The 26,430-nt window shown below is 45.5% G+C and overlaps 1 protein-coding gene across 1 annotated transcript in view; it reads right to left on the bottom strand.

Annotated features, from left to right (window-relative positions):
• Positions 1-23,051, bottom strand: part of OXNAD1 (oxidoreductase NAD binding domain containing 1) — an 87,721-nt gene extending 64,670 nt beyond the window's left edge. Inside the window, exons 1-5 of the mRNA XM_066584816.1 lie at positions 22,959-23,051; positions 18,801-18,876; positions 14,045-14,197; positions 13,637-13,703; positions 3,934-4,040 (exon numbers count right to left, since the gene is read on the bottom strand). Of these exons, the coding sequence (XP_066440913.1) occupies positions 3,934-4,040; positions 13,637-13,703; positions 14,045-14,166 (296 nt within the window). The 5' untranslated portion in view covers positions 14,167-14,197; positions 18,801-18,876; positions 22,959-23,051. The remainder of the gene's footprint in view (positions 1-3,933; positions 4,041-13,636; positions 13,704-14,044; positions 14,198-18,800; positions 18,877-22,958) is intronic.
• Positions 23,052-26,430: the final 3,379 nt, after the last annotated feature.

Genomic DNA, 26,430 nt, shown 5'->3' with positions numbered 1-26,430 from the left:
GACGAACGAGGAGATACTCGGCTAAGGCACTACTCGCTCGAGTAATGTGCCTTAGTGAGTATACTCGGCTCATCTCTACTAACCTCCCTTTCCCCATTTACAACATCTGCGATCGGTTTAGCAGAACATGCATATATATTGCTGGTGAAAAGTAACTAATGCTTAGAGCAATCTTAAGGGCTCTTCTTACAGACTTCTTTGTGTGCGATTTTGCGTGGGCAATATGCACAGAATAGAAGTCATTGATTTATTTTTTCGTGCGTGTAAAAAAAGTTAATCGGGTCTCCATGGAAGTCTATGGGAGGTGCGCAAATGCAATATCACTGGAAAAAGAACACATCTGGGACTCATTAGGCTAAACAGCCACTTAAATCAGAGAGCGTTTATCTGCTGCGTGCAAATGAACATGCTGCACAGAAAGTACAGAAAAATACGCGATACGCACGCACAATAAGCCTCGTATGTAGTACAAATATGTCGTGCTGAGGCTTGCGCAAAGCCGCCTACACCTGTGTGAAGGAGTCCTACGGTACATTTCTAGGAATAGGCAGACAGGCTGCGTCCTCCTACCGAGCTGGTGAATGAAGACGATCTTCCGCATCTGCTTTGCAGGATAGGTATACCCAAAGTTTCAAAAAGTCAATCGATAAAAACTAAATGTTATAGAGAATGTTAATTTGAAGCAAGCGTTGATCATCACTGGTGAAAATACCCTCTTTCTATAAGTGATGTATGGATGCGTCAGGTATCCTGGACAAACAATCCAACAGAAACGCAAATATATACGATCAGCTCTAGTACAGAAAAAAGTTAATAGCAACTATACTCTTCAAATCTGACATGCCATTTTCTGTTATTTCAAGTAGAGATGCGCCACCTAGTGGTTGTTTTGATTGTCAGACTGCGGATAAGGTGCAGATTATCGTTAACAAGACGGTTAAGAACTAGAGATGAGCGAGTATACTGGCTAAGGCACATTACTCGAGCGAGTAGTGCCTTAGCCGAGTATCTCCCCGCTCGTCTCTAAAGATTCGGGGGCCGGCGGGGGAGAGTGGGGAGGAATGGAGGGGAGATCTCTCTCTCCCTCTCCCCCCAGCTCCCTGCCGCAACTAACCTGTCACCCGCGCCGACAGCCGAATCTTTAGAGACGAGTGGGCAGGAACTCACATAAGGCACTACTCGCTCGAGTAATGTGCCTTAGCCAGTATACTCGCTCATCTCTATTAAGAACATATAGTATATGGCCTCTTAACATTAGATTATGTATAGTCTAATGTAGCTTTTGCTGTGATTTTCAGGCTGAAAAAGTTTGTTTCAATTGAAAACCTCAGTTTCCATATTTGTCAACAGGACTCAAAATTTGAAAACGACGTCTTTCAGGGCTTAGTGGTTATTTTGTTTTAGCATGTGTCAAGATAAACTGAGCATGTAAAGAGAATTAATGTTGAGGTTTCTCCCGTCCCTTAAACACTTCCCCATAACACCTGCTAAAATACATTCTATGATCATTTCACAATATTTCCCCCAACTTCTTTTACGTTCTATGTTCACTCAAGAAACCTGTGGGATTGTAATGACCACAATGACCTTAGAATAATGTATCATCACTTTATATAAAGCACACGCATTATTTTTTAAAATGAACAGAATTGGCGATTCTATGAATTTTTGCAAATGCTTCAGTCTTTTCCGTAGGTTTTGTGTTTCGTCATTAAAGGGGTTGTCCCGCGCCGAAACGGGTTTTTTGTTTTTTCTTAACCCCCCCCCCCCCGTTCGGCGCGAGACAACCCCGATGCAGGGGTTAAAAAAAACAACCCGCACAGCGCTTACCTGAATCCCGGCGGTCCGGCGTCTTCATACTTACCTGCTGAAGATGGCCGCCGGGATCCTCTGTCTCCGTGGACCGCAGGGCTTCTGTGCGGTCCATTGCCGATTCCAGCCTCCTGATTGGCTGGAATCGGCACGTGACGGGGCGGAGCTACACGGAGCCGGCATTCTACACGAGCGGCCCCATAGAAGACTGCAGAAGACCCGGACTGCGCAAGCGCGGCTAATTTGGCTATCGGAGGGCGAAAATTAGTCGGCTCCATGGGAACGAGGACGCCAGCAACGGAGCAGGTAAGTATAAAACTTTTTATAACTTCTGTATGGCTCATAATTAATGCACAATGTACATTACAAAGTGCATTATTATGGCCATACAGAAGTGTATAGACCCACTTGCTGCCGCGGGACAACCCCTTTAAGAAAAAAAAAAAAAACACTCCTCTTCAGCTATGCAGCAAGGTGAATACAAAACTGAGAAATCCATCTCAACCTCGCTGCTTAACAGCGATCAACAGTAGAGGGCGCTGCATGCAGATGTGTCCGCACCCATTCGCTGTAAAACCGATGCAGACACAAATGTTCTGCATGAAGAAGACTCTATACACTTCATTTTCTCTATCGCTAAGCCCCGTGTCCCACCAACCATGTGGTTTACGGTGCTTCCTGCTCATATATGTCACCCCCGGGGCACTGTGAAGGGGAGAAGCAGTCTCTAGCATAGAACGGATTCCCTTCACAGCATCCAAGAATGACGACAACATATGACTGAGGAGGAGGACAGTAAAGCACACAGGGTGGAGGTGGTGAGGTGGGACATAGGGGGCACGGCGTGGTTGAAAAGGGAGAAAAAGTATATAGATGAGTCTTCTTCATACACTGTTCTACAGAGCATTACACTTGTGTAGAGAACAGGGGCAGGCACATCTAGATGGAGCGCCCTCTGCTGTTATGCAGCTAGATGAAGACTGAAAAATGTACAGAATAGGCTTAGAAAACACACTACAAAAATGCTTAAAATCTCCTATTCTGTACATTAAAAAAAAAAAGTTCGGGTTCTCTTTAAAGAAAGGCTTTTATCAGACATCCAATAGTTTGTCATTCTTCTCAGCTTAAAAAAAAAAAAAGAATTGCAAGACATTAACTTTCAAATCATCACTAAAGAATTAACCCTGTGCAACCCCAATAACTCACCCAGTAACTGCAACCTCACATCAAGCGAAATCAGATTATCAAAAATTTCTGCTATCTTCTGTCTACCTTTGTCCAATGCCTAATTCATCTGGTCATCTCCAAGTGATATAAATCCAATTGGCGTCACCAACTCCTCACTTACTACATAACTGTGAAACTCTTAAAATTACATTCTTTTCACCAAAGAGGCAGAATAGTATAATTGCTGTAAGAACATAAAATTAGTTTCCTTCTGTCTATCATTTGCATAAGGGCTTATCCAGACGACCGTATATCGGCCCGGTTTTCACGCCCAGCCAATATACGGCGTCTCTCTGCAGGGGGAGGAGGCTGGAAGAGGCGGGAGCAGTGCTCTGAGCTCCCGCCCCCTCTCCGCCCCTCTGCACAATTTGCAATGAGAGGATACGGAAAGGGTAAGGCTAAGTTCCAGGAATTAGCTCCACCCCTGTCCCACCTCCCCTCATTACAAATAGTGCAGAGGGGCGGAGAGGGGGTGGAGAGGAGGCATAGAGTGGGCAGGAGCTCAGTGCACTGCTCCCAACTCTTCCAGCCACCTCCCCCAGCAGAGAGACGCCGTATATCGGCCAGCGTGAAGATGCGGCCAATATACGGCTGTCTGGATAAGCCCTAACACAAACATTCTGATGTATTCCCCCCACCCCCCAAAACAAAATCTCCCAATTCACCAACTAAATGTTTACATTCTTGATTTGACACACGCATAAGACTTTTCTAAATCATCCATGAAAAGTTTATAGATTTGAGCCAAGTCCCCCCCCCAGTGTTGCTGGCTCTTGCTATCATACCTTACTATTCTGGTGAGGGACGGCCCATTGCTCAGGATCCTGTATTATACGTGCATCTAACCTAGTGGAGAAAAAGCAGGCTACACATTCTATGTGTACAGTAACTTACCATTGCCCTGCTTTAAAAGTAAATTCACTACTTTCCACAGCAAGGCGCACCCTCTTCACACTTGAAGATTCATTGGTCATCCCACAAACTTTTGCTGGAGAAATAATCTGTAAGGGAATAAAGCAACAAGCACATTAGTTCCTTGTATAACATACTAAAACTGCTTCTTGTTATAAAATGTTCCCCTTAAGACAGGCCAAGCGACTTCTAGTACAAACGTGGATTTGAGAGGTCTTAAGTTAATGATAAGTGCTCTATAGCACAATATAACATATGCTTTGGGGACTCCTGTGGATAATCCCCCTCAGACATGAGATTGGCTATTTAAAACAGGTCAAACGTCTTATGGAGCAGGCTTGGGAGCCGAGCCCGCTATATTCAAGGTGGGTGCTGGCTGTCTTTAACAACTGACACTTGGACCTTTCCAATCACGGTTCCTGCAGCCAATCACAGCTGTTAACCATTTAGATGTAATTTGGTTTGAAAGGCTTCACAAAGGGAAAGAGCTCCCTTTGTCACCCAAACGGCTCATCTGCAAGGAGAGCGTTAGCTGCGGTTAGTACGACCCCTGTGACTTCCCGGTTTGTTTGCTTATTAAGCCATATCCGTGGCAGGGCTTAATAGGACACCTTGCAAAGGATTGCCTTTCAAAACTCTTTTTTATTACAGTTTATCATAATTAAAAACAAAACATAGCAACTCACATTACGATACAAGGGGAAAAAAATTGCATAGTTAAATCACATTAACATCTTTGACACATGTACATGTTGAGTAATTGCATCGCAATGGCTTACAATTTTATATATATATATATATATATTATATATATTATATATATATAACACATTAGCTTTAATTGTCAACACAGAACAAAATAAAACAAATAAACAAACATTGGACATTTAGGCCTCATGTCCACTTGTAAATTAAAATTTAAAATCTGCAGCGTTTTTCCTGCACGCGGATCCGCGCCCCATAGGGATGCATTAGACACCCGCAGGTAGTTAAATACCTGCGGATTAGCGGCTTCCGCCGTTTTGGCTGTTAGTTGCTGCTTTGGTTTTTGATACAACTAAGTAATCGTTTGCTTATTGCATTAACTGTTGTGTTTTACTTTATTTTATATATATTTTTTTATTTATTTATTTATTATTATTTTCTTTTCATTCTTTTTGCTGTTTTCTCTTTTCTCTGGTCGTTCTCTTCTTCCACTGGTCTCTTCCCTCTTTTTGTGTGTTCTGCCTACCCACCACCCCACCCCCCTTCCTCGTGTTTTTTTTTTTTTTTTTTTTCTCTCTTTCTTTCCTCCCCCTTTCTGCCCCCCTCTTCCATTTTTGGCTCTCCCTTCTTACTCTCCCCGAAACCTCTGGTGGCACATACTGTGCTAAGGATGTCACCCAACAAGGCTAAACTAATCTTCTGCACCCATAATGTGCGGGGTCTAAATGTGGCACAAAAGAGGAGCCAGGTTCTATACCAAATGCACAAATTAAAAGCTCATGTTTTATTTCTCCAGGAGACACACTTCCGAGCAGGTCACGTTCCGACCATAAGGGATAGGCATTATGCGGCATGGTTTCACAGTACAAACCCGACAACTAAATCCAGAGGAGTGTCGATCGCCATTCACCGAACAGTACCTCATGAGGTCTTGGGTACAGTGATCGACCCGGAGGGACGCTTTGTCTTCGTAAAGGTCAGAATGTGGGGCAAACTTTTCACCCTTGCGGCGTGGTACCTCCCCAATCAGAGCCCTGCACAGATGGGTAGAGTTTTGCTCGGTAAGCTGGCGGACTTCGCAGAGGGGGTGGTAGTACTAGGGGGCGATTTCAATTTCCCTTTGGACCCTGAAAAGGATAGTACGTCGAGGCGGGCGACAGTCTCAGCCACACAGCTACGTAGGTTCCACAAGGCTCTCAGACAGTTACAACTGGTGGACATCTGGAGGGTGATTCACCCAGCAGACCGGGACTATTCTTACTTCTCCCCCGCCCACCACACACATAGCCGTATTGACCTGATCCTTACTAGCCACCATGCCCTAATGTGGGACCCGATTGCCTCCATTGGGTCAGCAATATGGTCGGACCACGCCCCTGTCCTCCTCACATTATCTGTCCCAGGGGCCCCGGAGAGGTCCTGGAGACTGAACGATAATCTCCTGAAGGACTCTGTGTGTTGTGATGACCTGCGCAGCACCATAGACAATTTCCTCAAAGACCATGCTGCGGACTCCACACCCAGACCAATCCAGTGGGAGGCCCTAAAGTGCGTCCTGAGAGGGGTCCTTATAAAACACGGGGCGCGCCTTAAACGCGAGAGGGCCGCCAAGGTGGTCTCCCTGCTGGCCAAGATCGAGTCCCTAGAGACGACATTCCGCCGTTCGAACACAGCAGCCATTCAAAACGAGCTGTTAAATGCCAGAGAAGAGTTGAGGCATATCCTTGACCAGAAATACCTGCGATTTCGTGACTGTTTGAAACGGTACTCGTACGAACATGCCAACAAATGTGGACGTTCCCTGGCGCGATATCTTCGCGGCAGGTCGAATCACACATACATCCCCCACATCCTAGACAGTACAGGCCACAAGAAACACGACCCCAAAGAGATTACAGAGGCATTCCGGGATTACTATCACGGGCTCTACAATATAAGAGGTCACTTGGCGGATATGGCCCATAACAACCGGGAAAATAAGATCGACGAATACATCGTCGAGACGGCCCTACCAAGCATATTAGAAGAGGACAGGGAAGCTTTAGAGACAGACTTTACCGCGGAGGAGATTAGTGAAGCCATAAAGACCTCGCCATCGGGGAAGGCCCCTGGGCCGGATGGGTTTACCTCTCGTTTTTTTAAGCAGTTTCGGGAAATCTTAACTCCTATTCTGAGAGATACATTCAACCAAATTTCTCCGTCGACCCCATTCCCTGCACAATCACTCACAGCCCATATTACCGTGCTTCCCAAACCGGGCAAAGATCCGGGGCTATGCCCCAGTTACCGCCCTATCTCGCTCATTAATCTAGACATTAAGTTGTTTTCCAAAATTCTGGCGAATAGGCTGACTCCAATCTTGCCAGCCCATATACATAACGATCAAGTGGGTTTCATAAAAGGTCGGGAAGCAAGAGACAACACCAATAAGACTCTCCTGCTGATTAGTCAGGCCAAACAACTATCACAGCCGTTTTGCCTCCTCTCGGTGGACGCGGAGAAGGCCTTCGACCGCGTTAGTTGGGACTTCTTACGTTCCTCACTGACGGGGTTGGGGTTGGGGCCTAAGTTCCTGAACAGGGTGTTCGCATTGTACCGGAACCCGTCGGCAAAGATTCGTGTGAATGGCCTCCTGTCCGATCCCGTTCCTATTAGGAACGGAACGAGACAGGGATGCCCGCTGTCCCCCCTTCTCTACGCCATCGTTATGGAGCACTTGGCTGTGGCACTGCGAGACAACCCCAACATACACGGCTTGCAGGTTGGGACCCAGACTTGTAAGACGGCTCTGCACGCAGATGACCTCTTATTGTTTGTCTCTCAGCCACGCGTCTCATTCCCGGCGATCCTTCAGGAGTTTTCTAAATTTGGGCGTTTAAGTAATTTTAAAGTAAATTTCCACAAATCTGAAGCCATGAATGTATCCCTCCCGGCTACTGAGGTAGCCCATCTAGCTGACCAATTCGAATTCAAATGGCGAGCAACCTCCATCAAGTATTTAGGGGCACATATTGCGGCAGATATCTCTTCCTTATACCACCTTAACTATGTTCCCTTATTGGAGAAAGTGACACGTGAGCTGGATGGCTATGCTGCCAAGCAATTGAGTTGGTTCGGACGAGTTAACGTCTTGAAGATGGACGTGGCCCCCAAATTTTTATACCTCTTCCAGGCTCTGCCAATTAAACTCCCGGCACAGTTTTTCAAACTGGTTCAACGTGTGTTTCGCAGATTTGTGTGGGGGGGCCGGAATAGTCGTATCAGCTATCGGACCATGTCTCGCCCAAAGGCGAGGGGGGGAGTGGGCTTACCCGACCTTAAAATTTACTACTCAGCCGCAGTTCTTACTAGATTACTGGACTGGCATTACCACGCCGGTGCGAAACAATGGGTGGACCTAGAAAAAGCGATGGTATGGCCACACATACACCTGCTGCCATGGATCTCCTCAGAGGACAGGCCCATGGCTCTTCCTCATACACCCCTGACCATGAACTGCCTTGACGTATGGGATAGACTGACAGCAAGAGGAGATGTTGTGATCCGTAGAGGAGCAATGACCCCCCTGTTCCACAATCCCGCATTCCCCCCAGGGCAGGACAAGCAGAGCTTCCTTTGCTGGAGAGAGGAAGAGGACACACGGTGCTGTCAGATAATGGGACCAGCGGGCCTCCCATCATTTAATGATCTACAGGCGTCCCGACCTGACACAAAATTACGATGGTTGGAATACCTCCAGTTGTCCTCCTTCTGGAGGACTCGGATGGGGTCGTGTCGCCTCCGGGATCCCATGGAACCCATTGAAAAATTGTTTCTACAAACCACCCCCCCCCCACCCGTGCTCTCTCAAGGATCCACGGCATTATACTAGGGAAGCTCACCCAGGGTCTTCCCCAATACACCAAGGGGTGGGAGAGGGACCTGTCACTGGAGCTGCAGGGCTCTGATTGGGAGAGAGCATTCACGTTTGCTCACAAACTACCCCTGGCCTGTGTGGCGCAAGAGAAAAACTTCAAGCTACTCTCCAGGTGGTATAGATGCCCAGATCTGCTCCATCGCATATTCCCATCAGTGCCAGACACTTGCTGGAGATGCGGGTTCGCGCGTGGAACCATGCTGCACATCTGGTGGGAGTGCCCGCCCATCCAGTCCTTTTGGAGGACCGTTTTTGAACTGTTTGAGGGGGTGTCCCACAGCACGGTGGAGGTCACCCCACAACTGGCGCTGCTCTCTGTTATTCCTGGTCCCTTTGCTACGATCAAGAAGGGTCTCCTACGTCATTTCCTCACTGCAGCCAGGGCCGTTATTCCACGCCATTGGCGAAGCGGCATCACCCCCTCGATTCTGGAATTTATACAAGAGCTGAATCAGCTAATGTACATGGAGGAATTGGGAGATGAGGGCTCTGGTGTCGAGAGCCCAGGCAGGCGGGCCTGGTCAATATGGAATGAATTTCGCGACTCAGCGGAGTTTCAGAATATCACAGGGTGGTGAGGAGACAAGCCTCCCCAGGGCTCCCACGAAGTCAGGCCGCAAACACGGTTCCTGGATTGACAGCTGATTGGATTAGAGCGGTCATACATTTATCCTGCATGCCACGTAAGGGCCACCTCCCTGCTTGTTTGGTTACCTACCCTTGGTAACTCCCCCCACCCCCCTTTTATTTTTATCATTATTTATTAATGTTTTTTTCTCTTTCCTCTTTCCCCCTTATCCCCCATACTATCTCCCTTCCCATCTGCTTGTATTCTAGGTCTGTACGCTCCTGTGTTTTTTCTTTTTGGTGCTTTTTCTTCCTTTTTTTTTGTGGTCTTAACTACTCAATCTGTGGTGTTTTGTCTTTGTTTTCCTTTTTTTTTTGTTTTTTCTTTTGTTTACAAGGGCTAAGCACATTGGCGGGTCCGGTTATGGAAAGACCCACGTCAAATGTATAACTACTGATGGGGCGCCAGCTAGGCACCGAGTATATGTGAGTTTCAATAGACTTTGGTATGATCGAACAGTTTTATAGCTCTTAGTTTAATGGAGCAGTCCTGCGAGACTAGCTACTTGTTATGTCTGTATTGTTTATTTTTATGTAAAGAATTTCTACAAAAGTCCTAATAAAAGCATATTAAACATAAATACCTGCGGATGTCATTTTTCCCTGCAGACGCAGGTCCCGCGTGCAGGAAAAAATCCAGACCATGCTCCCTTTGGTGCGGGTCTCCCGCCCGAACGGCTCCCGCAGGCTTCTATTGAAGCCATCCGGATCCGCGGGAGACCTAAAATCAGAATATACTCACCTGCTGCGTGCCGTGCGGGTCTTCCCTTCTTCCAGGCGGGGTCTTCTTGCTTTGGGCCGGCGGATGTGCCCGGCACGCAGCCAGCGTGCTGAGCACATCCGCCAGGCCGAAGAAAGAAGATCCGGCCGGTAAGAAGGGAAGACCCGCACGGCCCGCAGCAGGTGAGTATATTCTATTTTCAGCGCTCATGTCCGCGGGGCAGGAGGGACCCGCTGCGGATTCTCCATGGAGAATCCGTAGCGGGCCTGATTTTCCCCGTGGACATGAGGCCTTAACAGTGGATTTTAAGAGTACAGCTTTGTGTCTCTTTGTTTTTCCTTTTTATTAATTTACTATATGCTATGGCGTATTAATATATAAAAATTTCAGTTTATTGCCTGAGAATATGGTCTTTTCATCTCCTATATGATTTAATAACATTGCTTTATGTTATTTTTAATCTTCCTAATCTATCCGCTCCTGCTTGAGTGTGATACCAGGATGTGTTACTAAATGTGCGCATTCTAAGATCTCATCCGGATCGATGAATCTTTCTATGAAAACCCGCCATTTCCTAAAAAATTTTGATGCTTGGGATTCTGCCCGTTTTTCTGTCTCCAGTCTCTCCATTTGTAGAAGGTGTTTTAGTTGCTGTATGATATCTGACATTCCCGGGGGACTGGCCTGCAACCATTTTGCTAACATGCTCCTCTTGCCTATTATGAGAATAGTGTGTATCAAATTAGCGTTTTTTATATGGTTAGGGAGAGAGTGAAATCCATAAGCTTGTGGGCTCAATGGTAGAGTAATTCCTGCAAGTTCATATACCAATGATTTAATTTCTGGCCAGAGTGTTTTGATTTGGGGGCAATGCCAGATTCCATGCAGAAAATCTGTTTTTGGTTGTGAGCATCTAGGGCACGCCTGCAGTCTAGTTGGGCTCCCGGGGTGCGGGGGTATGTTGAAACCATAAATCGCTCCATGTATGATTTTAAAATAAGTTTCCCTCCATTTCTCATTGGTTATAGCCTTTCTTATAGAGATCCAACCATCTACCAGTTTTTGAGATAGTTCTGGGTTTTGTAGTTCCCGTTCCCATTTTTTAAACAAAGGTGTACTATCTGTTTCGGCCCACCCCTCCCTGAATCGGTAGTATTGATCAGATATCGAATGCCTTTGCGATGATCCTTGCAGGAGCATGTCAGTTGGATTTGGGCCAGAATTGTGCTTTTGTTGCCCAGTCTCCAAGAAAGAAAGAAAAATTATAAAAAGGCAATTTCCAGCTTCATGATGCAGTACAAATCCCTTTGCTTCTGTTTACATCACTACAGGGGGCTATTTAACCCCTTTGTGACATATGACTATGTATGTCCTATCTGCACATGCCACATGCAGTTAGCATGTATACAACCATCCAGTGAATGTGCTTTATATAGAGCGGGCTCAGAAGCAGAACCTGCTCCAAAAACAGCGGGTGCAGATTGTCCAGCAAGAGCGGGGTTCAGAGAGAACTCCGATAGCAACACTTAAAGGGTTTAATAGCCGCTATCAGTTCTGACGGCTGCATTTAAAATGTCCCAACTGGGATCGTAAACCGTGTTAAGATCGCGGAATGCTGTCTGGGTGTCATGGCAGCATGGGGAGTTCTGAAAGTTTGACTATTAAAGATGTGCATATAGCACGTCTTTAACCCTTTCCAATCCAATTTTGGATTCAGGGTTTTCTAAAAGGCTTTCCCTTTTTGCTGTTATACAACGGTGCCATCTGCTGGCTAAAGCCAGTGTGTGTGCGCCAGAGAGACTCCGGCAGCTGGGTGGCTGGCAATAGATGGTAAGAATACCCTGTCGGACATCTTCTGACATTGTAGCTGCACAAGTTTTAATCAAAATGTAGGAAGACTTCAGACAGTAGATAGGAAAGGGTTAATAGGAAGTCTGTTAAAATATAGTATAATGCAATACCGTAGTATTACATTACACTGTAACTGATTCATCGATCACATGTTCAAGTCACCTATGGTGACTAAACAGAAAAAGTAAAATAAAAAAGATGATTTTTTTTTGTAATAATAAAAATAAATTGCTTTTTTTAAGTTAGAAAAAAATTCTTTTACCAGCCGTTGAATCAGAAACAAAACTAAACATTTGTATCGCTGTCTTAAAAATATCAAATTATTAATCCTAAATGATTAACTGTGTCAGAAAAAAAAGGCAATGGTAGGATTCAATCAAGATAAAAATGTAATTTTAAAAGCCGTATGCTCCCCAAAACGGTATACCAATACAAAACCTACAGGTCGCCCCGCCAAGAACGAGCCCTATCGACGGAAGAATAAAGTCAGGTGGGTCAAAAGGTGGTAACTATATAGATTTAGTATTGCTGTACTCATACTGACCCACAGAATAGAGGTAGCATGTCACTTTTACTGCACCACGGATGCCATAACAACCCCCCCCCCCCCCATTTTTTAAATTAAATCATCTAATAAATTACATGATACATTAAATGGTGCCATTGAAAAACACAACTTAATCTGCAAAAAAGAAAAAAAAAAACCTCATGTGGATGTGTCACCTGAAAAAAAAAAAAAAATCTAAAAGTTATGATATTTTTAATTTTTGTTTTGTCGAGGATACCAGAAGTGCAGAACGTGACCTTGATGCAGACTCACCAATGACCCATGGTCATGAAAGGGTTAAGCAAAGTGACTAATTTCCTGTTGTATAATAATTTTATTTAATGCTGTCAGAGTATTCCATCATTTACATCCACCATATTAAAACAAGTCCAATTTCAGTCACTAAAGACATTAAAGGGCAGGCCTAGATTTACAGCGACCACCTAAATAAGTCCCATTATGGTCCTAGTTCAAGAACACCTCATAGTTTGTTTTTTTTAACTCTTATACTATATATTTTTTTCAGATTTTCTCTGAAACAATCCCCTGTGTCTTGATTTGTTTTGCAAAAATTCTCCCCATATAATAACAGTGTGACAGATCCTAGAGTAATTAGGTATAATCAGCATAAACGCGTAGCCACAATACATGTGGGAAGGCCGTGTGCGTGCGTTTGGATCCTATGGCTTAGCGAAAGTCTTTCATGTGTCAGCACATGGGACATACCTATTGATCCAAAGACATCATCGTACGAGTGAACACACTCACAGTCCTACGACATCTCAATCACATGTCACAATTAGATACAATCTATACAATAGAAAGTTCCACCTTTGACAAGTTAAATGTATCCACTACCATTTGTATGGAGGTTTCATGTATACGGACACGGCACTTCATAGATCGCCTGCACACGGGCGGATTCGATTGCGATTTTCCGCTGATGGAGGTGAAAACGCATTGAAGTCAATGGAAGCCGTCTGTCCCGCGGCCAATCCGCAATCATCGCAGAAAGGTCGCAGGATCCGCTTCATCGCCTAGTGACGTTGCAGCCTTTTCTGTACTGTGCATGTGCGCTGGCACATTCGCAGAACAGAATAGAAGACGCCAGACAAGTGCACAGGGATCGCTGGCCAGGCAGAGGGGTTAAATTCCGCATGCGGAATCCGATCCGCCCGTGTCAAGGCGGCCATATACGGATCCAAAAACAATTCACTTTGGCTCCTAACTTTTTGTGCTCAGGAGCCATATTTAGATGGTACAAAAAAATAAATACTGAACAGGAATCAGAAACTCCGTCTATAACACGGTCACTTACCTCTTGTCTGAAGGTGTTCGCTGTTCTCTCCAAATGATCCGTTTTTCTTTTCGACGTCATTTCCCGTCTAGGTCAAATAAATCCACATGTTTGGGTTAGAATATACATGGCTGTGCCTAGTCCACTAATAGCTGCTGATGGCATGGCTTGGCAATCCCAATAAAAGTTTTTTTTAAAATGTGACTTCTGAGTTAGTAATCAGTACATCAGAGCGGACAGCCCTGTGCTGGCTGTGCCGGCTGAATAACACGGTGCCATGAGACTTACGGAATGCCTTTTTTTCTACAACTGCAGCAACAAAGATCTAGTGTTTGAGAGTTTGATGAGCAACTCTTTCCTAAAACAACAGAACTGCCATCACATCACTTTTTAGATAGTTTTAATAGTCCCTGCAGACAGATCACCCACCTATTCAGGGTACAAGCACACAAAGCTGGGGCCCTGGACAGTAATGAGGCCGAATGACTAGTGAAAATTCCAGTAGTCCCTCTGAGCACTTGACAGGAGGCAGAAACAGCAGCAAGAGCCATGGCTGGGGGCAAAACCCTCTGACCTCTCAGGCTGGATGGGAGGAAAACAAAGCAAGGAGACAATTACATCATCTTTAGAAAACATATCTGGCGGTCACATAAATAAAAAATAAATAAATACAGTTAGAAAAAAAAAAAAAAAATTTATAAAAAACACAAGGCGTTCCGACTGTTTTTAAAAATAAAACTCCCTGCTTCTGCGCATTTAAAGGGGCAGCAAATATTCTTACAGGGATTTTTTTTACATTACACTTAAACCCTGTTTTTATTAAAAATATTTAAAACCAAATAGTGTAATATTTTAATGCGATTGTCCACCAGAAAAAAGTGAAATCTTGAAATGTTACAGGCACCACACTAGAGGAGTCACAATTAGCTGATATTTCATGTTTTCTAAGTCACTTTCCAGCTTTGCGGTAAATACAGGCACAGGATGAGATGAATGATCCAATTAGAAGGCAGGCGAGTTAAAGCCTACCTATCTTATCAGATGACCTTCTGGAATAAGCTGCCGTGTGCATGTGTGGGTACATGTGCAGTAACACTAGATCTGGCCAACACAGGACTTGTATTCTGCTTCACCCCACCCTTATTTCCCCTTCTGCAGGGTATATATATATAATTTTCCATCCTCTCAGAATTGGTGGGAGGAGTCTTAGCCATTTTACTGTGTACTATACACTGTGCATAAAGTACTGCAGATTCTGTTCTCCATCTGTAAGGCTACATTCACACGGGCGAGAATCTCGTGCAATTTTTGTGCATTGTGAGACGCACAAACTTGAACTCCATTCTTTTGAATGGACTTCTTCACAGCGATGATAAAAATCTCAGCATGTTCTATCTTTTGGCCTTCCCTCGAAACGCCTCGCCCAATGGGTTCATTGGAACCTTAACCCCTTAGCGACCAGCCCATGGTGTTTTTACATCCTGGCCTGCTGGGCTTTAATTCCAGAGGACGTAAAAACATGCATCCTCTAGAGATTAAAACCCTGCAGGTTCTGGACGTGACAGCTCCTTGCTGTCGGTTAATGGAGGTAGCCGACATCCTGGAGCTGTCATCCTGGCCCGCGGGCCCCTGCCCAGTCATGCTGTGATTTTTTTTCATGCGAGTAATACACACACGAAAAAACTGCAGGTGTGAGTGATCCAATAAAAATCAATGGGCTATTGGCATTGAGTGACGGACGCTACACACAATGACAATATGCCTACATGAGAGCGGCCTTACTGAAGGCCCCAAAAAATAAAATGGAACAGCGACCCTAGATACAAAAAAACCCCAAAAACCTGTATGCAGTTCCCCTGACTACTGGAGGAGGGCACTGTACTCCATTTCCAGGAGACTGTAACAACCTATATTTCTCTCTCAATTGACTCCCATACATTTCAGTAGCCATAAAGCGTACCCGCCCTGTTGTACTGACTACACAGAAATAAAATAAAATGGCTGTAACCAATTACAAACCCTTATTCCTCTTCTACGGCCACAATCTAAAAGGGGTTGTCTAAGATCTTAACCCCTTAAGGACCCGGTTGTTTTGTACCTAAAGAACCAGACACTTTTTAGGGATTTTACCCATGTGGCGGTTTTACTGCCCTATTTATTTTCCTTTAGCTATCAAAATTATTCTTGCTGCATTTTTTTTCCCGTGACATATAGGGCGATTTTTTAAAGATCTTTTTCACGGATTTTTTTTTCCTGTTTCTTAGTTTTATTGGGGGTAAAAAGCTAAAAAAAATGTTTTTTAACCCCTTCCCGCTCCAGGACGTAAGTTTACGTCCTGGGAGCGGGATACTTCCCGCAACAGGGCGTAAACTTACGTCCTGGGGATAGTGCGAGACACATATGATCCCGCGGGAGCCAGCTGTCAGTCACAGCCAGCCTCCCGCTGCAACAGTCAGTCACCCCCCCCCCCCCCCCCCCCCGCTGTTAACACCTTCCCTGCTGCGATCTGAGTAGATCGCAGCATGGGAAGGGTTCACAGAGGGGAGCGCGCTCCCTCTGTCTTTGGCCGGCTCTCCCGATGTTATCACGAGAGCCCGGCCTGTCGCCATGGCAACAGGATGCAAGACACTGACACTGATTTCTGTAAAGGCGATAAGGCATGGCAGGGCATTAGCCCTACCATGCCTTATCACAGCGCTCATCAGGGCTGTGGTCAAAGTCCACCAGAGGGACACAAATGTTGTAAAAAAAAAAAAAAAAGATTTAAAAAATTAATTAAAGAAAAATGTAAGTTAAAAAAAAAACCCTTTTTTATGCTTTTTCTCAGATTAGCATAAGAAAAAAGGTAAAAAAAAACCCCAAAAAACCCATATTTGGTATTGTTGCGTCCATAACGACGCGTACAATAAGTTGCACATGCTTTTGACTGTGCACGGAAAAAAGCGTAAAAAAAAAAAAACACTAAAAAAAACTGAGGCTAAATGCTAATTTTTAGTATTTTGCCTCACTAAAAACGCAATAAAAGTGATCAAAAAAGTCATATGTACCCCAAAATGGTGCCAATAAAAACTGCAGCTCGTCTCGCAAAAAATAAGCCCTCACAGAGCTCTGTACATCAAAAAATAAAAATGTTACAGGACTTTGAATGCAGCGATTTGGGGAAAAAAAAAGATTTCCAAAAAAAGGGTTTTTATTGCAGAAAAGTGGAAAAACCTAAAAAAAGTAAGAATTTTGGTATCATTGTAACCGTATCGACCCGCAGAAAAAAATGCATTGTGTCATTTATGCTGCATGATTAATGCTGTAAAAAAAAAAAAAAAAAAAAAAATCTATGGCAGAATTGATGTGTTTTCTCTCCCTGCTATCATTAAAAAAAAACAATTTATAAAAGTTTTACAATATAGTCAATGTACCCAAAAATGACGCAGAGAAAACCTACAGTTCGCCACGCAAAAAAACAAGCCTTCATACGGCCGCGTCGACTTTTGATAAATGGAGAAGAAAATCCGCCAAAAATCATTGCATCCTTAAGCCCAAAATAGGCCAGGTCATTAAGGGGTTAAACACTTCTACATTTATTTTTTTTTATTAGTATATTTACGTTAAAGTAAGGGAGCGGGTTCCTCTGTTTATTTTGGACGTTTTGATATATAGTATGTATGGTTTTGGTTTACAGGGTGCATACGGTGTCGGTTTTGGTTGGCGTCGGTTTGGGGTTATTTTCTTTCTTTTGTATGTATTGTTGTTTTATTCTGTAATTTTGTTTTACTGATGTATGTAATTATATTTTTTACTATCTGTGTCCCCCATGACGTCATATAAGACCTCTAGGGGATATTCACATGGTTTTTTTTTAATTTTTTTTATTTGCTATCTCCTGTAGTGACATTAGTCACTGGCAGAGCTGATCAGGGTCTTCTGGGACCCTGTAGCTCTGCTATAGCTGGGAACATCCCATAGTGAAAGCTACATTTCCGCTTTTACTTCCTAGTACACAGTGCTCATTGAGCGCTGTGTATCGGGGAAGGAGAAGACAGAAAGGGTTAAAAACCCCTCCTGACTTCTCCTCCTCCGGGTTATCATCTGCGACTAACAGCTGACAACCCATCCTGCTTCTGATTGATTGCAGAGCAGGGGGCTTAAATCCCCGCCGTAAATTTACATACAGCTGGGCTTGAAGCCCGGGACCAGGCGCCGTACATTTACAGTGCTTGGTCCTAAATTGGTAAAAATGCTTGTTTCACAGCAGGGAATGTGCAAACATAGTTGTGTTGTTTCAATCAGAACCTGTTAGGCTAGTTCCACATGAGCGATCACGATTTTGCCGGGAGAAAAACGATTTTTGGGAGTCAGCAATGCTTATTTTTTCAGAATAATCTCGCATCGCATCACTGCTGCCCATTAAAAAGGGGGCAATTTTTTTTCTCACAAAAGTCAATAGGACCTTCTAATGCTAAAATCGCAATGCAGGTTTGTTGCATTGTGAAGCGATAAAAAGGAGGCTCCATATAGAAACATGGGAGATACAAAAAGAAAAAAAAAGAAAACACATCGCAGAAGGATAGAGCAGCCGTGATTTTTTGGTTCTCTCAACATCACATCAGTAAAAACATCGCAGAAGGAAGGAAACCATTGGTTTCAGAATCTGACTTTTTACTGACTCTTGCATCAGTCAAAAATTGCGCGATTTTCTCACCTGTGTGAAACTACCCTTAAACGGGTATTCCAGGACTTTTACTATTGATGAACTATCCTCAAGGTAGGTGATCAATAGTTGATCAACTGGGGTCCATCACCTGGGATACCAGCCGATCGACCAGCCCACCGTCAATGCAGCAGGCTGGACATTGTTATCAGCGGTCGGGGCCGGAAGTGTAAAGATGGCTTCACTCCAGACAGAATTTAAAGTGCCTATACTAACAAATCATCACGCAGGTCATAGGTAACACAACCGAAGCTAATACAAATATACAAAATAAACTGCATGTGCATTTAGAGGGGGCAATACCTTTAAGGGCTGCACAAGACCCCAATAATAAGTCACTGACACAAAGCAATGTGAGGTTTTCTTCTAGACTTCTGTGCAGACCGAAGTAAATCATAAACAGCAGCTAAAGTTTGGGAATAACCCTATTCTAAGAACACGACAAGCGCAGCCCATCGGAAGAAGAATGTGAAAACAAACCTTTAGTCCAGTCCCGCGGGGTCACAAAGCAGTCATGTTCACCGATCCGTGCAGAAGACCACCCACTTTAGGATTCCTGAAATTGAAATTAACAGATCGGTTCAATAAAACTAAAATTTGATTATCTGGGAATACAAAAAAAGCTGAAATAACCCGGCCGTAGCTCACACCTGAAATACCGCATGAGGGCTGAGAACGTGGCACTGCCACAACAAATTTCCATACATGGCAGCATATGGTGCTCTTATGAGTATGGCCGCCTGCAGACGGCTGGGTCAGATTCCACTGTGAGAATTCTCGCAGCGGGACCCGACCCGCGCCCCTGCAGTGACCAGTGCGGCTCTCACCTACTCCCGCGGCTCCAGCTTTGTGATGTTCCGGCTGCCGCCCAGCCGATGCATGCGCAGAGCGGAGCCGGCGCGTCGGTAGTGATATTTCTGTGCGGGGCTCTGCGAGACCCACACAGGAATAGAACATGCCGCGTTTCGTTTTCCGTGCGCGTTTTCACGCGGACAAATCGCGGCCATTTGCATAGGATTGTGTTTTGGAAAGCAATCCTATACAGGCGGGCACGGGCGGAAATTCTGCGGGAAATCCCGCCCATATGCAGGGGGCCTCAAATATGTCCATGTACACATATAGTGAAATATGCCAACTCATAGGGCCCCGCTGTCGAAAAATGATTATATTCTATAAATAATATCCATAGACATACACACACATACATACACATTATATATATATATACATACACACACACATATACACACACCCCAAAGGAAACGTTATTACATACATATATTTATTTTTAATCATAGTATATGACTAATGAAATAGTATACTCCACTACTGTTCCATACTGCAAAATACAGAATAAATACCCCAAACACACCCTGCATATAGCACAGGGACACTCCTGGCATACACTGGGTCAGCGGGGTCCTGTGATTAGCACATTAATTAAATGGGTTAAGACAGATACCTGGAGTAGAAAAGTCACACATTTTGGAGCAGGAAGCGGTCCGGGCAAGACTTCCTTTAACCCTTTCCAATCCATTTTGTATCCTGGTTTTCCTAGGGGGCTTACTCTTTTTCTGTTAAAGAATGGCGCTATCTGCTGGCTAAAGCCAGTACTGCATGAGGTGACACGTTGGATAGGCTCCGACGGCAGAGAGGCTAGTAATATACAGTAAGAGAACCCCGACAGACACCAGAGCTGTACAGCCTTAAATCATAATGTCGTCAGACATTGGATTGGAAAGGGTTTAGGCATACCTGCACTACCAATATCGCAGACCCCTATGATGCTCAAAATTCAGGTCAGGAGACTTGTTGTCGGGCAGGGACACCCGTCTGTATCACAGATGCATAAATGCGTCTGAAATACGCTCATCTGTTGCCATCTTATAGTATTGGAGAAGTGATCAGTGAAGCCAATTGTTTTCCCATGTGCACAATAGCATTTTTTTTTTTTGCAGGTACAACGCCGGTTTTGTACGTAGGAGTCTCCGGTCGGAGGTTCTGCCTAAGATCCCGCTCAAAATACAAGAAAACAAAGCGCTGCCTACGGCCCTTTTCTTCGGCCGAAAACCCGGGCAGAAAGCAGAATTTCTGCAGTAAACCCACATCCCACTACTACAAACGGGAATCGGCATCAGAGTCTACATGGTGCTTTTTTTTTCGTGTACAGGGGATCTCCGATCCACATGTGGGGAAAAAAACTAAATTTAAAAGTGCCATCACCTTTGAAGCGCTGTCCGATGCCGCTGCAGTTTCCGCTCGGTCCCTGGCACTGTTTTTCTTCATCTCTTCTGACCAGGGATTTAAAAAAAAAAATCACCGCCTCCTGGATGCACTGGCTGTGATTGGCTGACGCTTAGCCAATCACAGCTAGCGCTTGATGAATGGCTATGATTGGCTCATCGAGCGCTGACTGTGATTGGTTAAGGGTCAGCCAATCACAGCCAGCGCTTCCAGGAGGCGGTGATTTTTTTAAATCCCTGGTCAGAAGAGATGAAGAAAAACAGTGCCAGGGACCGAGCGGAAACTGCAGCGGCATCGGACAGCGCTTCTAAGGTGATGTATGTGCATTTTTTCCTGCAGCTGGGGCTTAGATTAGGGTTTGACAATAGGATTTCCTACTGTTAAAGTTGCATCGCACAGCTCCAAAAATCACGTTTGCATGTGATGCAACAGAGAGGAAGGCTCCATAGGGAAACATGGGCTACAAAACCTCACGAGTCGCGGGCATATCACCAGATATGCAAGATTTTTGTCGGGTTGTCGCATGCTACAAAACATCACAAATGTGAAGGAACCCACAGGAAAGCATGGGCTTCGCATTCATGCAATTTGTAGCATTGTAGCCATTGTGACTTTGTTGCCCGTGTGAAGGAGGCCTAATGTAGAGGTTTTTAAAACGTACAGTATGCTTTAATGTCATGTTTTTAAGCTTACTAGCAATTTGGAAATTATAGTACTAGCGTTTCTGGTGGCGCACATGGTACATCCATTATGATCCCCACACATTCATCCTGATTCCAACATATCACACACAGCTGTGGTACATCCATGCAGATTTCCAGACATCCCCAGCTCAGCAGACTCCTGAATGCATATATCTATATTACTCCCCAAATGCACACTATTCGCAACCTGATTGGTTGTTTATGATTACTCATTCCCGGTGATTGGTTATTTGTGTTGGCGCAGAAATTTGCGGCTTTTCTTCTGTAATTGTAGCCACGGATCTGCTGGTGGATTTCGCCTGGTCAGTGTACAAAATCTTTGGGACGCACTTCTGCTTGGATCTGCAAGAAGTGATGTGACATCTATCCTACAAGCGTGGAGAAAATTCCGCACGTAGATCGTGCCCTTCAAAACGACTAAATCCCCGTGCGGATCCACAGCAGAATAGTCACAGACGTCTGCCGTAGTTTAGCTGTAGCATTCGCCTTGTGAACGCGCTCCATACAACACGGATTCACATCTATGATGGATCCTCCGGTCGGGGGTTGGTGGAGATCCGGCACAAAATACCGGAAGCAGCAGAGCTTGTGCTTCCAGTAAAATGCCGGGCAGCCGAGCGGAAACCTAACGGACGCCATGAGAGCTTGTTCAGTGTGTGCAAAAACGCTCCCCGCATTGGCGCATCAAGGAGGGTGGATGAGGTACATGTGTTCACATTTCTGTCGGTACGCAGGGTCAGTTCGTGTCCGTGACACCCCCTGCACAAATACGGTCGTGTGAAGAGCCCCTTATAGACAATGGCGTCCGTTCGGCTCCGTCATAATCCCCGTTCGGCCAGGGGATTCCTCTTTCCTCCTCCCCTAATAGAGCAGGAAAAGTGAACGCCCAACGCAGATGTGAAGCCACGGGTGGGTCGGAATGTGCATGCGGGAGCCCGCAGCGGGGTCTGACCCGGCCGAGGACCGTGCGCACCTGTCTGGGCCTTCCGTTTTCTCTACTGTGGGTGTGCAGTGGAGTTTTGGTTTTTTTTAAAGCTCCCACTTTCCCGTGGAATCCGCAGGTCGTCTGCAATTCAATTAGTCGGGCCGCGGATCGGACGGCTTCCATTGACTTCAATGGAAGCCGTCCGTGGGGGATCCGCACTGAGCTGGAGCATGCTGCGATTTGTTCTCCAGACCAACGGGTCCACAAATCAAATCCACATGCTTAAATTCACGCTTCCCTGCGGGCGGCTTGATTTGCGGATCTTCCGCACGGGTGACCAAAACGGTCCTGAGGACATTGGGCCTGAGTCTGCCTTCACAAATGGAACAGGACCCCCGTCATCGCAGGAAAGGGGAATCCCCTGACCAAACAAATGGCAGCAGACAGCGCCGAGCGGACATCGCTGACTATAAGGGGGTCCGCCCGGTTTGCGCTCAGCTGCCTGGAATTAGACTGGAAGATAAAGCGCAGCATTATGGCCTTGGGTACTGTGTGCCGGGTCTGTGATGGAGGCTCCAGCGAGGACATGATGGGATTACCCCAGTGCCGGCATATAACACTATACATCTATATAGGACCGCTCTGCCCCACAATACATTATAGACGCCTGTGTCCCGGGAGGGCACATGCCAATTATAGACGTATTATAACCGTGAAGCACAGAGGACGGGCTGGGACTCCCTCAGTCACGTGGCTCAGCCTCACCTGCTGACTACTTGCCGGTTCCTGGTTCAGAACGGAGGCGCCGCGAGATGACACTGGCCACTTCCGGGCTCAGTATTGGTTTCGAGGACCTTTGGTGACGTAATGTTCACGTGACTGTTGTGTGTGTGTGTGTGTGTGTGTGTGTGTGTGTGTGTGTGTGTGTGTGTGTGTGTGTGTGTGTGTGTGTGTGTGTGTGTGTGTGTGTGTGTGTGTGTGTGTGTGTGTGTGTGTGTGTGTGTGTGTGTCTGTGTGTGTCTGTGTGTGTCTGTGTGTGTGTGTCTGTGTGTGTCTGTGTGTGTCTGTGTCTGTGTCTGTGTCTGTGTCTGTGTCTGTGTCTGTGTCTGTGTGTGTCTGTGTGATAATTAGGCGCCAAGCTGCGCTGCTGGTGTGTGGGGCGCTAGCTCTGCAGTGTGCGCCCCCTAGCTGTTAGCGCCGCCTCACCAGTGCCGTGTACTACATGACGGGGGAGCTGCACACATACATGTAACATGTGGATATCGCAGAACTCGACACTCATATATATCTCCTGTATTTTCTTAACCCTTCCAAGCCCAGAGGTTTTTTTATGTGTGTTTTTTTTTGTACTTGTCCACACGCCTGTTCAGCGTTCAAAAAAGTTGCGCTGAGGCGCGTGCAAAAACACGTACACTCGTGTGAAGCAGGGCTTAGTGACGGAACATGGACAACACACAGTCCCATTAAAATTGCGCTGTTCGCACGGGCATTTTTCGGTCTGTGTAAAAAAAAAACCAAAAAAATTACAGCATGGTCTAGTCAGGTTCAGATTTACGGACTAAAATCGCCTGTGGGGGCTAAAACAGGAGTGTATTCGCAAATCTGTTCACCGTTTTAGAGCGTATTTGCGAATGAAGCGGTTGATTTTTTCTGACTATTTAAAACTCCGTGTTATGGCGCACCAGTTTGGAAAAAAAGCAGGACGACAAGTAGGCACTGCCGTATCTTTTCTCGTGCAGAGTATTAACACGGGGAATCGCGCTAGTAAAAACGAAACTATCGAAATCAAGGGTTTCATTGCGTCCCGAAAATCACGGCTGCAAAATGGGACAAAATCGCGGTTATCTGTTTAAGCCCTGGAAGTCTACAGCAGTATAAAAAAACACGGATGTCACATGCGTGGGCGTAAAAGTTTTTCCATTTTTACGAGTGAAGAACAAATTGACAGGAACAGGGCCTTTATACATATTTTTTTTGCGTTCGTGAAAAATTATTTCCACACGGACATAGAAAGTGCGCAAACAGTGAAATCGCATGTGAGACATAATGAGCTCGCGGCTGCACAATTATTTTGCGCAGTGAACGACTGTATTTATTGTTTGTGCCTATGCAAATACGGAGCGTATTTGCGCAGGCTTGGCTGGCTCACACACACGTGGGAATTGCCCCGCTCTGATTTAAATGGCTAATTTGCCTAACGAGGTGCCGTCGATCGCGGGTATGCACTGCGTTTAGCGCATACCCGTGTGGGCAGATAGACGTGTGTGCGCACCTCCCATAGACCTCTATGAAGGTCGTTGGTGCGTACGATGCAGAAGGATAGGCCAGGTCCTATTTTATTGCGAGCGGAAAAACAACGGGCGCAAAAAAAATGGTGAGACTGAACCTATTAGAATCATTTGGGCAAGAAAAGAGCCCGTCTGGAACTCATTAAACTAAGTGGCTAATTCACTGGCTGAGAGCATCACTGAGGACGCAAAACATACAGTGAAATATGCAGAAAGGCACAGAAAAACAACGAACAGTCTACAAAATTGTGTCGCATATGCGTGTAAATACGCTTTTGTTCGTGTAAATCTGGCTTTAATTTGACATAGGGCTTATTCAGATGACCGTATATCGGCCGGATATACGGCGTCCCTCTCTGCAGGGGGAGGAAGCTGGAAGAGTCGGGAGCAGGGCACCGAGCTCCCGCCTCCTCTCCGCCCCTCTGCACTATTTGCAATGAGAGGAGGTGGGGCGGAGATAAGTTTCACGACTTAGCTCCGCCCACTCCCATTGCAAATAGTCACTATGGGATTTTCATTCATTAATACTATGCACGAACAAACACAGGACATGCCCTATCTTTTTCACATGTCGTTTTTTTGTCATTTTTGCATTTGAAATTAAAGTTCGGCCGCGCGCACATTTTTTCCTTTCCGTGGAATAGAATGGCATGCAGGGTAACTCCCTCCCCTTTTTTTAAGTTACAATAGATTTCTATGGCAGCTATCTGCATAACACAGACAAAGATAGGGCAAGGCCTATCTTTTCTCGCACGCACATTTTGCTCGTGAGAAACACGCTTGTGAGAATGAATCCATTCTAATCAATGGCTTTGCTTCGTCACGTATTACGGGTGTGAATTTCACGTGTGCCAAAACCTCCGCAAACATGTTCCTCTGTTTAAACCCTCAATGTGATGAATACTTTGTCAGCATCTAACTGACCCAAAATGACAAAAAAACAGTCATGTTATTACCTTGTTTCCTCAAAAATAAGCTCTAGCCTAATTTTCGGGGAGGCTTGAAATATAAGCTTTGACTTGGACTCGCTGTGGTATTTCACCTGTTTGCATGTGAGCTCTGGGTGGGGTTATATGTACTATCTGTTGTATGTTTGGTGTGAACAGCGACGTGTTTGATATGTCTGTGCTGGTTGCCGGACATGTTCCGTATGTCCAGTCCTGTTCTGTGTTTGGTGTGTCAGTACAGCAGTGTTTCCCAACTCCGGTCCTCAAGGCACCCCAACAGGTCATGTTTTCAGGATATCCTATAGTAAGAAGACCTGAGGCATTCACAAGAATTACATCACCTGTGTAGTACTGAGGAAATCCTGAAAACATGGCCTGTTGGGGTCCCTGAGGACTGGAGTTGGGAAACACTGCAGTACAGTGTCATGTCCTGTGTGTTTAGTGCATCTCTCCAGCTCTCTTATCGGGGATAGCCAGGTCACTAGAAGAAGACAGTGGGGCAATCTTTATCGAGGCGATGACTCCGCTTTTAGGCAGGGGTGCCCCTCTTTCCCTAATCAATTAGGGACGATTGTCCATTCAGTTTCCTGGAGATGTGCAATTGGTCAGTGCAAGTACTGTATGTGTTTGTTTGCAGTTTTAAATGGACACGTTTGCATCCCACCTGTGGAGTGGCGCTTTAGTCCGCCCAATGGATATAACAGGGAGGGACCCAGACCGAGCCTGCTAGGTAAGTATAAAAAGACCTTGTGTTTTGGGAAAACACGGTATAAGGGCTACTTCAGATTTTGCAGCAAATATTATGACGTGCGAGAAAAGATAGGACAGGACTAGAGATGAGCGAACATACTCGCTAAGGGCAATTACTCGAGCGAGTATTGCCCTTAGCGAGTACGGGTGCCAGCGGGTAGCAGAGGGGGAGAGCGGCGGGAATGGAGGGGAGATCTCTCTCTATCGCTCCCTCCTGCTCACTCCCGCAACTCACCGCTCACCCCCGCCGGC

The sequence above is a fragment of the Eleutherodactylus coqui genome, chromosome 12 (assembly GCF_035609145.1).
Source record: "Eleutherodactylus coqui strain aEleCoq1 chromosome 12, aEleCoq1.hap1, whole genome shotgun sequence".
NCBI lineage: Eukaryota > Metazoa > Chordata > Amphibia > Anura > Eleutherodactylidae > Eleutherodactylus > Eleutherodactylus coqui.
This window is presented reverse-complemented; position numbering and strand designations above follow the sequence as displayed.